Source organism: Penicillium griseofulvum (genome assembly GCF_001561935.1).
Source record: "Penicillium griseofulvum strain PG3 chromosome Unknown contig_92, whole genome shotgun sequence".
NCBI classification, from domain to species: domain Eukaryota; kingdom Fungi; phylum Ascomycota; class Eurotiomycetes; order Eurotiales; family Aspergillaceae; genus Penicillium; species Penicillium griseofulvum.
Window position 1 is genome coordinate 13,266 of NW_024467453.1, and position 15,091 is coordinate 28,356.

General features: G+C 48.5%; 7 protein-coding genes across 7 annotated transcripts; 5 read left to right on the forward strand and 2 right to left on the reverse strand.

Moving 5' to 3' along the window:
* Window positions 1–6: 6 nt before the first annotated feature.
* PGRI_068270 (ribosomal lysine N-methyltransferase) lies at window positions 7–2,069 on the reverse strand (the record flags this gene model as incomplete). The annotated part of the gene is made up of 4 exons (XM_040794541.1): window positions 7–173; window positions 501–1,140; window positions 1,198–1,802; window positions 1,919–2,069. The coding sequence occupies 4 exons, from the start codon at window positions 2,067–2,069 to the stop codon at window positions 7–9; spliced, it is 1,563 nt and encodes a 520-aa protein (XP_040648872.1).
* Window positions 2,070–2,373: 304 nt separating this feature from the next.
* On the forward strand, window positions 2,374–3,545 carry kae1 (O-sialoglycoprotein endopeptidase; the record flags this gene model as incomplete). The annotated part of the gene is made up of 2 exons (XM_040794542.1): window positions 2,374–2,725; window positions 2,803–3,545. The coding sequence occupies 2 exons, from the start codon at window positions 2,374–2,376 to the stop codon at window positions 3,543–3,545; spliced, it is 1,095 nt and encodes a 364-aa protein (XP_040648873.1).
* Window positions 3,546–4,093: 548 nt separating this feature from the next.
* On the reverse strand, window positions 4,094–5,567 carry PGRI_068290 (putative Snf1 kinase complex beta-subunit Gal83; the record flags this gene model as incomplete). The annotated part of the gene is made up of 3 exons (XM_040794543.1): window positions 4,094–4,141; window positions 4,196–4,775; window positions 4,828–5,567. The coding sequence occupies 3 exons, from the start codon at window positions 5,565–5,567 to the stop codon at window positions 4,094–4,096; spliced, it is 1,368 nt and encodes a 455-aa protein (XP_040648874.1).
* A 1,246-nt stretch (window positions 5,568–6,813) lies between these two features.
* On the forward strand, window positions 6,814–8,140 carry PGRI_068300 (putative aminotransferase; the record flags this gene model as incomplete). The annotated part of the gene is made up of 3 exons (XM_040794544.1): window positions 6,814–6,846; window positions 6,909–7,369; window positions 7,426–8,140. 3 exons carry the CDS (start codon window positions 6,814–6,816, stop codon window positions 8,138–8,140), a joined length of 1,209 nt encoding a protein of 402 aa, XP_040648875.1.
* A 2,038-nt stretch (window positions 8,141–10,178) lies between these two features.
* PGRI_068310 (uncharacterized protein) lies at window positions 10,179–11,578 on the forward strand (the record flags this gene model as incomplete). Its single annotated transcript, XM_040794545.1, has 3 exons — window positions 10,179–10,207; window positions 10,268–10,650; window positions 10,719–11,578. 3 exons carry the CDS (start codon window positions 10,179–10,181, stop codon window positions 11,576–11,578), a joined length of 1,272 nt encoding a protein of 423 aa, XP_040648876.1.
* Window positions 11,579–11,910: 332 nt separating this feature from the next.
* Window positions 11,911–13,356, forward strand: PGRI_068320 (alpha-mannosyltransferase; the record flags this gene model as incomplete). Its single annotated transcript, XM_040794546.1, has 1 exon — window positions 11,911–13,356. The coding sequence occupies one exon, from the start codon at window positions 11,911–11,913 to the stop codon at window positions 13,354–13,356; it is 1,446 nt and encodes a 481-aa protein (XP_040648877.1).
* A 654-nt stretch (window positions 13,357–14,010) lies between these two features.
* Window positions 14,011–14,661, forward strand: PGRI_068330 (NAD(P)-dependent oxidoreductase; the record flags this gene model as incomplete). Its single annotated transcript, XM_040794547.1, has 1 exon — window positions 14,011–14,661. One exon carries the CDS (start codon window positions 14,011–14,013, stop codon window positions 14,659–14,661), a length of 651 nt encoding a protein of 216 aa, XP_040648878.1.
* Window positions 14,662–15,091: the final 430 nt, after the last annotated feature.

Here is a 15,091-nt window from a genome sequence, read left to right on the forward strand (position 1 = left end):
GTAGTTTTAGTACTCACTCATGTTTCGATGATTTCCGCGGGCGGCGAAGGTTGCTGGTTTGATGCGCGATTCCTCCTCTTCTTTTTTCGCTTGTCCGCCCACCCTCTTCTCACACATCTCTTTCTCGACATTTCGTTTCGACGCAGGTGCTAGCCACTCGTGGTTGAGCGCGTCTGCATTTGTTAGTGTACATATTATTTCTTTTCTCCCGAATCTCGGTGGTGTTGGCTGGTGTCGGGCAGCCTTTGTATGATGGATAACCGAAGTTATGATGCAAGCGACGAATGGGAGGGCAAAGAAAAAGGCTCAAAAACATTCAGAAAATCTAAAACAATTTAATCACTCGCAAAAAGCACTTTTTTTTGTTCTGTTGGTTTCAGTAGAGCAGACTGATATCGGCCGTAGTAAATGGAAAAAAAAGGGAGCAGGCTTTCACATCCTTTGAGTCTTGAACTGTCGTGATTCATCATCATCGCCATTGGCAGAACGTTTCAATGAACCAGAAGTAGCGGGCTGCAGCATGCCCAAGACAGCCTGCAAGACCTCCTTCTCGCCAATGCGGACCTGTAAGGCCATCCGCACTCGACGAGCCCCCTCATTAATGTCACCGGATTCAGACAACGGAGGAAGAGAAGCCCTAAATTGGAGGTCTGAGGCAAGAGATGTAGCGTATTCCGCCTGTCGCTTCTGCAGCGCCCTGATTAAGATAGCGGTTGCGTTTGCGTCCAAAACTGGCTTGGGAGCCCTGTCCTTAGATACGCGCTGCTGGAACTCCTCAGGGGAGAGAGACAGGGTAGCCAGGAGAACCACTAACTCAGCTGGCAAAATGTCTCCCAAAGACGTGTTGGCATTAACGGGTCTGGGGATTACATATCCGTCCTCGAGGATGTCGAGGCTTGAGAGGAACTCAAGCCGGGGCTGGGACTCAATGCTTGCATTCGCAAGCCCTGCGGCCTGGCAGATGGTTTCCAATGACAGCTCAAGTACATCGTAAACAGCATAGTTATCGGTCACATAGCCGTATCGGCGGAGGAGATCTGCACGGGGGATCTCTCCGTAATCATTGAAAATTTCCTCGCCTTGTTGAATTGGCTTGATTGCTTTCATGACTAGGGCACCTTCTTCTTGGTAGAGGCGGGCCTTATAAAAGGATGTGTTAGAATTGGGATTGAAAAAAAATATTATGTTTAAACTCACGTTGTTTCGGTCCGCATCGGCGTTGAGGAGATCCGCGAGCGGGACCATACCCTTGGGAAGCTGCTCCTCCTCTTCGTCATCAGTCATATAACTCTCGTCATTGGCTTCTCCCTCATCCTCGTCGTCCTCGGCCTTTTCGATGTCAAAGGCATAGGCCATGATGAGGGACCCCATGATATGACCCAGTTGAATGAGGGCAGCGTTACCAGCATCGCCCTCCCAAGATGTGAGACCAGGAGGAGGCGGGAATAGATCTGACCTCTTTACCAAAATAGGAGCGATAGAATCCTTAATCGACTCCTCAGCGTTTGACCGACCAATCTTCTCGACAATACTGCTAGCCTGCAGCTCCTGCAGCTCGGCAGGCGACCAAAACATCAGGGTGTCAAAGTGGGAAGGCAAAACTCGGAAATACGGAGCCCATCTCGACTTTTCTCCTTGCAAGTATTCATACATCATGACCAACATTAGGGAAAGCCACGGACCCATCTGCTCCTCCAGATTCTCTCCAAGCAAAGTCCTCAGCTCCGAGTTCTGCACGGTGAGGACCATAGCGCGTGGGATTGAGAATAGTTCTTCGCCATCCGGGATGTTGCTTTGTGCCACTAGAGCGTAGTCAATATATTAGAAACTGGCCAAAACAATTATGGGACCCTCACTTTTTAGGGACACCCCGTAGTCACTTTTGTGTGGAATGGGAATAGATTTTTTGAACACTCACCGACACCACGTCCAGCCCCGGTTGCTCGAAGATCCGCTAGTCTGAGCTTGGGGTTGAGCTGCACACCTGGGCTGGCTTGCAACCATGACATGAAGTTGTCAGACTGTTGTTGAAAGCCCTCGGCATCGGAGAAGTGGGCTGTCGAAGACATGACGGGAGAGATCCCTTAGGAGGAAAAAGAGGAGGATAGGAAGGGTGTATAATGAAGAAACCAATGAAGTGGATACAGTAGGGAAGAAGAAAATAATGGAGAAGAGGGGAAAGAAGAAGAGTCGGGAGTATGGCAAACTAGTCGAGAAGGGTAGCTCGGGTTTAGTTCGGTCAACCGATGGGTGCCGCTTTAAAGGTCGATAACGATAACGAAAATCATATTGTCTCCCGAGCTTCGTACATTGCGTATGATTTTATTGGATTTCATCTGACACTTTCATTGCTGTCTTGAAATATCGCCCATCATGATCGCAATTGGTATGGAAGGCTCTGCCAACAAATTGGGCATTGGCATCATGCTGCACCCCAAGGATGGCAGCCCCCCGCAGGTCCTCGCCAATATCAGACACACCTATGTCTCCCCGCCAGGCGAGGGCTTCCTGCCCAAAGATACAGCGCGCCATCACCGAATGTGGGTTGTGAAGCTGGTTAAACAAGCTCTCAAACAAGCCAAGGTCTCCGTAGATGATGTGGACTGCATTTGCTTCACTAAGGGACCCGGAATGGGTGCCCCGCTACAGAGTGTGGTGATCGCCGCGCGGATGTTGAGTCTGCTTTGGGGCAAAGAGCTAGTCGGTGTGAACCACTGTGTTGGGCGTACGTAATTTATACATACCATGCTATGATATTCGGATTTGGGACTTGAACAAAAATGCTAACACTATGAATCTCAGACATCGAAATGGGCCGCCTCATCACCGGCGCAACAAACCCAGTCGTCCTATACGTCTCCGGTGGTAATACACAAGTCATCGCATACAGCTCGCAACGGTATCGCATCTTCGGCGAGACTCTCGATATGGCAGTGGGGAACTGTCTAGACCGATTTGCGCGCACACTACACATCTCCAACGACCCTGCACCGGGATATAACATCGAACAGCTAGCAAAGCAGGGAAAGCAACTAGTTGATCTGCCCTACGTCGTGAAGGGCATGGATTGTTCATTCTCGGGTATCCTGGCTGCGATCGATGGCCTCGCTAAGCAGTGGGGGTTAGGCGGAGAAGAGAAGGCACGAGAAGATGAGCAGAAAACCGTCGATTCTACCACAGTCGTGGACCAGTCGCTGGAAAGCAAGCCCACACGCGCAGATCTATGCTTCTCCCTCCAGGAAACTGTCTTCTCAATGCTTGTTGAGATCACCGAGCGCGCAATGGCGCATGTTGGATCAAAGCAGGTTCTTATTGTAGGCGGTGTTGGCTCGAATGAGCGTTTGCAGGAGATGATGGGCATCATGGCGCGGGATCGCGGTGGAAGTGTTTATGCGACGGATGAGCGGTTCTGCATCGACAACGGAATTATGATTGCACAGGCTGGTATGCTAGCATATGGGACCGGATTCCGCACCCCTTTGAGTGAGAGTACTTGTACCCAGCGATTCCGCACAGATGAAGTGTTTGTGAAGTGGCGGGATTGATATTATTCGAAGTCCCGTCAAAAAGATATATCTATCATGTGTTATGAATTGAGCGAGTCAGATCCGATATCCTTTGAATTCGGTTATATGAATTTGGAAAAAGTTATTCAACATTCATCACTCATCTCAAGTGCGCTTTCCAGACATTTGTAATATTCTTGCATAAATCCAAGCGCCTGTATAGCTATATGATTTGCCCATGGTAAAATCATCCTCTCCAAACACCAAACACCCCATGAAAGTAACGCCTGAGAAATATGCAATATGTGATGATCTCTTCACTGAGACGCATTGTCCAACGCACATTCATGTGTGTTGGGTAGTTAATGACTGGACGATCTAGTAGTAGGATCTAGTAGTCATTATGGACGAGCAACCCAAGGACATCAGGACAGACAGGAAGCAGACTGGGGCCAATGAGTCGAAGGCAGGAAATTGCTTGTAAATCTTTGTCTCTGCAAATCGGACAGACCACACATGTCCAAGGCAGTATTCGGTAAAAAAAAGGATGCATGCAATTGAAAGCCGCCTATACGTTCGGACATATCTCATTCTGTGATATCGCCAGTTGGTTTGTACAAAATGGTCGTAACATACTGCAGAACACCAGATTAGTTAATCCACGAAATTGTAAGGAAACAGCGACTTACTTTTCTTTTGTACCTGGTTGTCACGCTTGTAGCCAGGACACCATTCTTGATACTGCTTGTGGCAAGGTGGTTAAGGACCGTGTGGTTCGGATAATTCAAAACACTGCTATCGTCTTTCATGGGAGTCGTGCCATTGAGAATTGACTTGCCCAAGAAGAGAGGAAGACTGGGAGGGGTAGCTGTATCGCCGATGACATTGGCAGCCTGGACATAGGCCGGGCTCTCTTCTTCCTTATCTAGGTCGGCGAGGAATTGAGGAATGGCGTCACCGAAATCACCGGGTGGCACCTCTTCCTCGGTTTCTTCCTTCTCTAGGGGGTGGTCCTCGGTATCCCTTGAGTGATCCTGCTTAGAAGAATCAGCCACCGCATGTGGAGTCTGAGCTCCAGACTGAAGGGTCGAGTCCTTGTCATGAGCATCATCTGCACTGATTTCAATGTAGTTGACCAGATGATTAGTGAAGTCGACGGCTGTTGGAAGATTATCCGCGGCGCGCATTTCTCCATCAACAATGAATTTTAGGTGGTGGGTGCCAGGTCGAAGGTTCAGAGTAGTGGACATAACAGACGGATCATTTTCACTATCGAGTGTCAGTCCAGTGCCGGGAACCCCAATTTAGCCATTTGACTCACCTTCTGTGCAGACGGAACTTCTTCTCCCAGTTAACAAACGTTCCGGTAACGTAGACTTTCTGAGCAGGCGCGGTCCATTCGATAACGACCGGAACGGCCTTGCCGGCGCCACTGATGGTGAATGGCTGGAGCTCGTCTAGCAACTCCTCCTCATCAATTGTTGTATGACCTGAAGCCGCGGTATTAGGATCCATCTGTTCATCCAAGAGTCGATCCGCGGGGAGCGACTGGATATGCGAGTCCTCAGGGCCGGCGACAGGCGATCCGGGCGTGGTGTTTGCATCACCAATTGGCAATGGCAAGCGCGGTGGACGTTGCAGGTGAGCCGACGCGCTATAGTACGAGTTGAGGGGCGGGGCAGATGGTGCCACAGGATCGCGCCCCGGGACATGGCGCGAGATCGGGACCTGGACCGGGTTGGAGGTGTCGCGGATTGGGATGTCCTTGACTGGGGAGGGCTCGACTCGACGTGCATCTTGTGGCGGAGGCTTCTCTATGTTCTTGGGTGAGGATTCGGGAACATTTCGGGATTGTAGACGCTCCTGCACTGATCCCTGATATCCTGCCGAGTGCCCAGCGGCTGTCTCCTTTGTGGCTGAAGGGTCGGCCGCGGTAGCCTTCGGGGGAGAGATCGTATTGAGAGATGATCGACGGGCGACTTTGCGCTCGCCTGCAGAGCTATGGTGAGCATGGGCCGGTGGCACATCGCCGACCGGGCCTTTGGAAGGGTTGTTGCCCATCGAAGGCGGGGAAAGGTGTGATGACTTTGGACCGAGTTTTTGCTGGGAGTTGGGGAAAGAAGAGGGTCGAACTAAGTCACAATGGCGGCGTGAAGAAAAACACTTCCGATGCCAGTTTAATGTAAGGATTGACGGTGGGCAGTAATCAAAGTCGATTGATGTCCTTACCTTGTCAAAGTACAGTAGACGCCGATGACGCCGGAAGCCTAATCCGGTAATATAGGGCTTAGGGCTTGGCAGTCAGACCGCGGCGCGTGTTACTAGGATATCATAACAGAGTCGAGATGCATAGATTGATTTGCTACATATGTTCATAATAATCATGGGCTGGGTATCGATCCTGACATATCCTCTGCTGCTCGTTCTTGGCCTTACAATACAATTACTGTCCTACTTGTTGACAACTCTTCTCTTCCTCGCATCGCCAGTGATCTACATCGGACATGTCGTCTTATACCTAGCACTGCTTCCATTGCGTATCCTCGTGATACTAGAGGTATGTAATGAGACAGGCTTCTATGATATCTCATATCGGAATATCGTAGCTCCTCGGTGGTAGCATTTACTAAGCTACGACAGGCATTCATCTATTTTATGACCGGGGCTGTGCTTGTCGGAGCCACTATAGGCATGATCCTACATTTCACCGGCAGTACAATATCGCAATTCCTGCGAATTGAAGAGTCAGATGAGCCAAGGCGGCCTCGTGTGAAACGGGAGCTTCTAGACTTTGAACCCCAGAATCCATCATCCTTCGACTACCTAGAAGCGCAGATGGACGATGGCAAGTTTTTGCCATACTCAACAATATTGGAGGAGGAAGAGAACAGCCAAGAGTCAGGCTGATGTACATATATCTCTCGGTTAAGCCTGGCGCACCATCATATATAGTAAGATGTAATTGACCCTGCCATCCGTGGCGGGCCAGACACAAACTTGTCATTAAGTTTCCAAGAATTACACTAGGCAGTGGAAGCGATCTATCCAATCTTTGCGCGACATTATATTCCACTTGAGACAGGAATGTTCTACAAATCCACCATCTTCGAGGTCCGGTGGACCAGCGCCCCCATATTGCCTAATTGGGCTATATATGCGATCCAGCCAATCACATCATCCGTATCTCTCCAACCATACAAGGTACGATGTGTATAAAATCCTCAAATATATCGTTCGAAGTTCAAAATTCTGTATCCTTCGTTCATCTCCCAAACTCCTATATTTGCAATACCAAGCCCAGCCCAAAATGGTCCGAATCAACGCGTTCGCTGTGGAACAAGTAAGCAACCTTCAAGCCCCATCCTAGGACCTACCAGTTGCACAGAAAATAACGTCTAAAAGTGGATGGACCTCTACGAAACCAGTGCAAAGCACAATCTCGCCGAAACATGCTGCGCGTCCATCTCCCTCAATGACCTTCTTGCCCTATCCCCGAAAAAGGATCTGGTAGACTACACGCAGAAGCAAGTCTACGGTGCGATCCGGGGATCAGAGGTGCTGAGGAAAAACATCGCGAACTTGTACCTGCAACCTGAGTGTACCCAGGCCAGCCCCGTATCTGCTGATCGAGTTCTCGTCACAAACGGTGCGATCCAGGCTAATTTCTTGGCTCTCTATACTCATATTGGGCCGGAGGATCATGTTATTTGTCAGTATCCGACGTATCAGCAATTATACTCTGTTCCCGAGTCTTTTGGGGCGAAGGTCAGTCTGTGGCGGTCGGATGAGGGTAATGGGTGGGGGATGGATTTGGAGGAGTTGAGGTCTTTGATTAGACCGAACACGAGGATGATTATTTTGAAGTATATATTGCCCTTATTGGTTTATTGACTGGACTTTTACTGATTCAAGTCTATAGCAACCCCCAGAACCCCACTGGGGCGATTCTTCGTCGTGAGGAATTGCAGGGGATTGTTGATATCGCCCGTGAACATAGTATCTTGATTCATTCTGATGAGGTTTATCGACCTCTATTCCATTCTCTTGACTTTGATCAAGAGGTGCCCCCGTCAATCCTTGAATTCGGATATAAGAACGTCATTGCAACGGGCTCCATGTCCAAGGCTTTCAGCTTGGCTGGGATCCGATTGGGTTGGATTGCTTCGCCGAACTCTGATATTATCGAAGCCTGTGCCTCTGCTCGTGATTACACTCTCATCTCAGTTGGTCAAATCGACGATAGTGTTGCAGCTCATGCCTTGTCCCGACCATGCGTGGAAAACTTGTTGCAGCGTAATCTTCGCCTGTCTCGGCAGAATATAGATGTCCTTGAGGCATTTATTGAAGAGTATAACTGGGCTATGAAGTGGACAAAGCCAAAGGCCGGGACGACCGCGTTCATCAAATTTGTTGACAGGGAAGGAAGGGCAATTGACGATGTCGTGTTCTGCCAGCGACTACAGGAAATGACCGGGGTGATGCTGGTTCCTGGAAGCCAGTGCTTTGGTGGTGGTGTAGACTTCCGCGGATATGTGAGACTGGGCTATGTCCAGGAACACCAGGTGATAGTTGATGGATTGGAAACTCTGAGACAGTTCATGCGTGATGAGTACGAGAAGCTGCCGCTGGCTTAGGCACTCAGAACACCTAGAATAGAACCAATTCCAATCCAAGATTCGCAAAATAGATGTCCCAGGATAACGATGTTTCGGATGCCCAAAACTTGCTTAATAGGTCTCGTGCCCTTGTAAAGTTTCCCATCCCAAGGCTTTGCATGTCGCCCATACGGCTGTGGATAAATTCACGTTCCTCGGTATCATCGGTTTCACACCCAACACTAAACATGGGCCAAAGGATCAAGATATTTGCCGAAGAGAATGGCGGGATATCTTCCACGGCGGTTATAATTTTCTTGATGTCGTCTTTCACCGTTTTGTCGTTTTTTGGTAGTGTTTGGACTCGCCGATGGAGATGTAATAAAGCAGAGTGAACAAAGGCAAGATGCGTACTCTGCAATTCAAGGGAATCTCCACTAGAAACACTGCATCTAACAAGTGAAGAAATCTCATCTTCAAGCGTCCGAGCTTCTGTCAGGATAAAATGTTGCATTCCAGGCCCAGTGTGGCATCGGTATTGCACCAATTGGGATAGCCGCGCAAGCATCGGAGCCAACTTCAAGGAGTATCCGCATATATCGTCGACATAAGGGTTCAACAGATCAGAAGACCTATCAAGTAGCCCAGGATAAGAGCTCATCACACCACTAGTACCCAATCCCGACAATCCCGCGAGTACATCCATTGTTGTGAACCATTTAACCAAACACTGAATGTACGGATCAGCATTGCGCAGTGTTCCTTGACTATCCAAAAAGGCACTTAAAAGACGCATTACCCCACCAAGATGGGTCCGCCATGTTTGCATATTCCCATTGCATACATCGTTAGTGCATAGAGCCATCGCCGTCGTAACAGTTTCGGCTGTCAGTGCTGCACTCGTTTCACTGAGTGCCAAGCGTAGGCTGGAAATTGACAAGTTCGTAAATCGTAAGCAGGACACCCTTGACTTTGGTCCTGTGTCTTGGATAAGTCGGCCGTGGTGACTGCAGGCAGATGCGAGGAGAGCATAGAGAAGATGGGGCGTCTCTAGGGAACTTGCAATGATTCGTTGCAGAAATAGCGCTGGGGCTGCGGGGAATAGCCGTGGGGCAGTTTCGGTGTTAAAGATGTGCATGAAAAATTGTGATTCTTTGGATGATAGAAATGGAGATATGTTTAGAACAGGCTGGTGGGCGATAGGGTTCATGCTCTGGTCAACACTCTCAATGCGACGATTAGATTCATTCGGCCTTGTGTGAGTGAGTGTATTCTGGTTGATGATATTGATATCATATTTGCACTCTTTTGGAAACCGGGTGCAGCGCGAGCAGATAGGTTTCTTCATGTCACACTGGGCATCACATTAGCGATGTTCGGTTTTCCCAGCAAGAAGTTCATTACTTTGACTTTTTTGCGTCGACATTCCGTGCAGCCATCTCGCCTTCTTTGGAGGATGGAACTATGTTTGCTAGCCAGATGGCTCATGGCCAATCGAATTTATGTAGGTAATATGAAAAAGAGACGTAGAGACGAGAAGGAGTGGAAGAGAGTAGTTCCCACAATTTCCCGAGCTAAGTACCCGATCCAGTTATATTGCGGTATTGTTGAACTCGGATTGTTTAAATATTCTTAAATATTATAGCAATACAAAGATAGAATAGACAAGTATATGTCCTTTTCATGTGTTTTTATTATTATTCAATACTCCGTTTTGATACTTTTTTTGTAGTCTTTTTGGGGATATTTTTCAATGTCCTTGTTACCAGTAAGCATGAAAAATAAATAATGCTGGCAACATCAATAGATGCGAAAACCATGAGCTATAGTGTATATATGCCGGTTTGCAAAGTGCATATGTAGAAAATGCGACAGCCTAGTGAGCCCATGTATACATCCCTGCTAGAGGTCGCCCTACTTTTTAAAATAGATTGGGTCTCACTGCATAGTCAAAAGGACATGCCAAGTACTTCTTGGCTACCAACTTCCATACTTAATAAAATTATACCCTGCTCCTCTTGAATCTTTTCAAGAGATACCCGGACATTTTGTTCTTTGACCCGGCTTTTTATTCACCATGTCATCCGACTCGAAGACACAGTCTAAGTATATCAGCACAAGACAACGGTGTATTCATCAAATTGACACTTGCTAACTCTCAAACAGGTCAATCTTTGCAAAGCCGCCAGTTAAGATCACTGTTGGCAGTGACGCGCGCGTTTACTACGTCCACCGTGGAACGCTTGAGGTTCACCCCGCATTCGATGCCCGACTAAAGGCGTCAACCGAGGAATACGAGGATGCGATCGATTGGTCCGCTTTTGACGAGCAGACCATTAACTGTGTCTTGAGCTTCCTTTACACTGGAGCCTATCAGGCACCTCAAGCGACCTCTGTGGTAGTTGAGGTAGTTGAGGAAGATGAGGCAGATGAGGCAGATGCAGCAGATGCGGGGGAAGAGGCCCCAGCGCAAGACGGAGAAGAAGAAGAAGAAGAAGAAGAACAAGAAGTTGTAGCAGATGAGGAAGTGGAAGCGGAAGAGGAAGACGGTAATGAGCCCAGTGTCACATCCTCCGATCTCGTCGAGAAAATAAATGAGACACTAATCCCATACCAGCCGATGCAGAAGCACCAGCGTCACCAGTTGCAAAGTCACCATCTCATGCTTCATGGCCACCATCCCCGCCTTCAAGGTCCCCTCCGCCACCTGAGAGCCTACAGTCACAAGCTTCATGGCCAAATTCGCCATCTCCAATGTTTCGTGTACCTGCAAGGTCACCGTCCCCAGATGCCGAGTCATCCATAGCCCCAGACTCGCCACCATCTCAGGGCCTATCAGACTGTGACTTAAATGACCGACCCCTGACTCCTTTGGAATACTGTGATGGGGTCACTCTAATCACAGAGCACGTCTCCGGGCAAAACGTTCCAGACCACGAAAGGCAAGGCCAAGACCAAGAAGAAGAGTCAGAACAAGAAGCCGAAGGACACTCTGCTGCCGAGATTTATCTCCATGCTAAAGTCTATTCATTTGCACGTCAACTTGACTTCGAAAAGCTGAAGCAATTTGCTTTGAACCGTCTTGCTCAGGTTCTTGTTGCCCTCGAGCAAACAGACAAGGTCCTATTCCCCTACTTGGTGGATGCAATCCGACTGGTCTATAAAACGACCGGTATTGTTGATGATGCGAGGAACCTGTTATCTCAGTTTGTGGCGCTGCGATACACTACTCTGATTGGTGAGAATTTGGACGAACTTATCACAGAGGGAGGGGAGTTTGTAGTCGATTTGTCGCATAAGCTTGCTCGGAAGCTGACGACCTTCTCAATGGCGTTCAAGAGGGTTGAATATCTTACTCATAAGAATGAGGAGTTGAAAACAGAAAGTGCAGAGAAGGATAAAGAGTTGAAGGCTTTGAGAGATGAAGTTAGGCGGGGACCGGCACAGGGCTTTCCGACTTTCACATATCAGATTTGAAGTTGACAAGTCAATATACATGTAGTAGACAGCCATTGTTCAATGAATTATTGGTTGCGTTCTTATTTCTTTCCTTGGATTTCTGGATTTTGAGCAATATCAATACTTAAAGCAGTAAGGAGGCGTCGAGATAAAAGCGGTCTGTGCATCCAAGGGATAACCTTACAAGTTGAGATTTTAGAACGACATTGAAGCTCTTGTTAATTTCCATATGAATTGTAACAGCTTAAGCGGGTACCCATCGACGTCATTGGTGCGATCGTCGATCTTAGCGTCCGACCAAGCTTCTGTGGGGTAAACAAAGTGGACTTACCTCCCGAGACGACTCCACGATGATCCCGCTGATCCCACGATCCTTTCTACGCATACGAACGCTGTTGGTAACCTTAACACTCACTATTTTGCTTACCTGGGCAATATTGGGATTCAAATTCTACCCCAAAAGCATCTCATCACAGGCTATCACTGGCCTGACACCTTCACATAAACAATTCTGGCAGGAATTCCACGCCCTGTTAGAGAAACACGCGCCGAACACAGAGCCTATCATCGAATATGAGAAGGCATCGACAGAAGGGTTCAATGCTCATAATGCGCCACCACGACCAGATACCCTATACGTCCCGGAGGAAGACATCATCACCATGAAAGAAGCGCATACTGGGTTCGTCAATGCAATCACCGACTCCCCGCCCAGGCTTCCCTACATCCCCGGGACAAAAGGCATAGTCTCAACAGCAGGGGGCTTCTACCTCCCAGTGGTAGTGATATCTCTCCGCATGCTCCGCCGCACCGGTTCTACGCTCCCGGTGGAAGTCTTCCTTTCCGACGAAGAGGAGTACGAACAATATATATGCAATGAAGTCCTACCCTCTCTGAACGCGCGGTGCATAGTTCTATCCAGAATCCTCATCGCCTCCCCGGCTGGAATTCAGAAATATCAATTCAAGCCTTTCGCAATGCTCTTCTCATCCTTCGAAGAAATCCTCTTCCTAGACGCAGACGCCTTCCCCCTCGAGAAACCAGAGCATCTCTTCACGACCGAGCCCTTCCTTTCACAAGGCATGGTCACCTGGCCCGATTTCTGGGCCTCCTCCGTCTCCCCAGTCTTCTACGATATCGCAAACTACCCACCTCCGCCAATGGACCTGCGCCAATCAACAGAATCAGGCGAAGTTCTCCTCTCTAAAAGATCTCACCTCCGCTCTCTCCTCCTCGCAACATACTATAACTACCATGGTCCCTCCCACTACTATCCACTCCTCTCACAAGGCGCCGCCGGAGAAGGTGACAAGGAAACCTTCGTCGCAGCCGCGACCGCCACGCACGAATCCTTCTACCAAGTCAGCGAATCCATATGCGCCCTCGGCCACGAAACCCGCGGCGGTATGGCCGGTTCAGCAATGGCGCAGTTCGATCCCGTGCAGGACTTTGCTCTGACCAGTCGGGATATATGGCGTGTCAAAGGCGATGATGCCCCAGCACCAGGAGTCTTCTTCATTCACGCCAACTTCCCCAAGTTCAACCCCGCTACCATCTTTGAGGCCCATGAGGTTAATCCCGCGTTTACGGACGAGGGTACTTATACGAGGGCCTGGACGATACCGGTTGATGTTATACGCGGATTTAATGGCAGGGTTGATGTCGAGAAGCGATTTTGGGAGGAAATTCGTTGGACGGCTTGTGAGCTTGAGGATAAGTTTCAGAGTTGGGCTGTGTATGAAGGGATATGTGATGGGGTGATAAACTACTGGCGTGCTGTCTTTGGAGAGGACTGATTGTATGTAAGCTACACAGCAGAAAGAATTGAACTACTGTCCTGGACCCAATATGGGCATTATATATGTTTATGCGTCTTCGTTGGAAAGCATAGGTTGAATTTGATCAAGGGATAATTCATAGAGGCTGGGTTGGTGTGCATCAACCGTGGACTCGATTATACCTCAAGTTATCCATCGGCTTATTGCTTTCCAGGGTTCGTTGAAAGATTGCCACAGCCTAGGTAGGTAGCCCGTATGAAGGCTCTTAGTAATCAGTAGACAGCCACGGGGCCCCAGGTGGGTTTTGCCAAGCGGCAAAGCTTATAAGGCTAAGCCACTCACATTTCTGGCCCGTGCGACGGCCTTCGGACTACAGTTAATAGCGAGATTCATAGCGAAGTTCATAGATTGATAAGGAAACAGCCTCACCACGTCACCACTTACAGTAACTGACCAAGCAGTAGGCAACAGGGCCACGTAGTTGTCACGCACCTTATGTGCTGATACCTTCAGCATATTATTTTTCACAGGTATATATAGATTAGGAAGTTCCACTCGTTGGTTACATATTTCGGAGTATCCAATTCATCATCCTTTGATCTCAACAAAGTTGAAATTCACCAAAATCATTATACCACAGTCTCAATCCAAACCACAACATCATCTTCCATTATGCGTGTTCTCGTTATTGGTGGCAATGGACAAACTGGTCGCCTCGTTATCGATGAAGCATTGCAGCGCGGCCACAAAGTTACAGCTTTGGTTCGCAATCCCTCTTCACTTCCTGCCATGGAAGGCCTTCACATTGTGAAGGGTACACCGGTTGAACCTTCGAACATCGAGAGCGCTTTCAACGCAGTCGAAGGCGACCTCCCAACTGCCGTGATCGTCACGCTTTCATCTCCCAAAGAAAAGGGGACTCGAGTTATGTCTCAAGCGCACGAAAACCTCATCGCTGCTATGAAAAGGCACGGCGTTTCAAAGATTGCTACTATGTCTTCATTTGGAGTTGGTTCTTCTCTTGAGAACATCACTGTGCTTATGAGGTGTGCAATTTCCAAGACGAGCCTTGGGTATTCATTCGCGGACCACAATCATGTCGATGAGATGCTTAAGAACAGCGGATTGGAATTCGTATTGTTGAGGCCGGCGAGACTGACTATGTCAAAAAAGGCACCTGTTCATTTCCTTGGTGACGAGGGAAAAGGACTTGGTATTTTCGCGGGCCTTGGAGGAATCTCGAGAGCTAGTGTGGCAGCCTGTCTGGTGGATGCTGTTGAGAAGAGCACTTGGGATCGAAGCACTCCTGTGATATCGAACTGATGGGGTGTCAGAGACTCAGGGTATGGGAGGTTCTATATAGTAATCTGTAGTAATTTTGATATTTTTGTTGCCCGTGCATAAGTTATATCACTCTTCGAGCCTCCTCGGATGTATACTAACTTATATGTCGCTGTGTACACCGGAATTTAGGCTGTGGCCGCGAGTTGCCCGATTATGTAGGGGATCAGGGTCATAAGCATTCCTCAGCACACCTGGGCAGGCAATATGTTGCTTATTAATCAATCCACCCATCCATTCCATCCACTCCATGGATAGGCAGGTCCACCCGTGGTAGGAATCGATTCATCAGCTAAACATGCGTTCGAACAGAAAATAAGATAGACTGCGACACAAATGAGGTCGACCGTGTTGTTTAATGAATTAGTTAGTTAAACGCTCTGATTACGTATTTAGCGATGATCTTCAATCA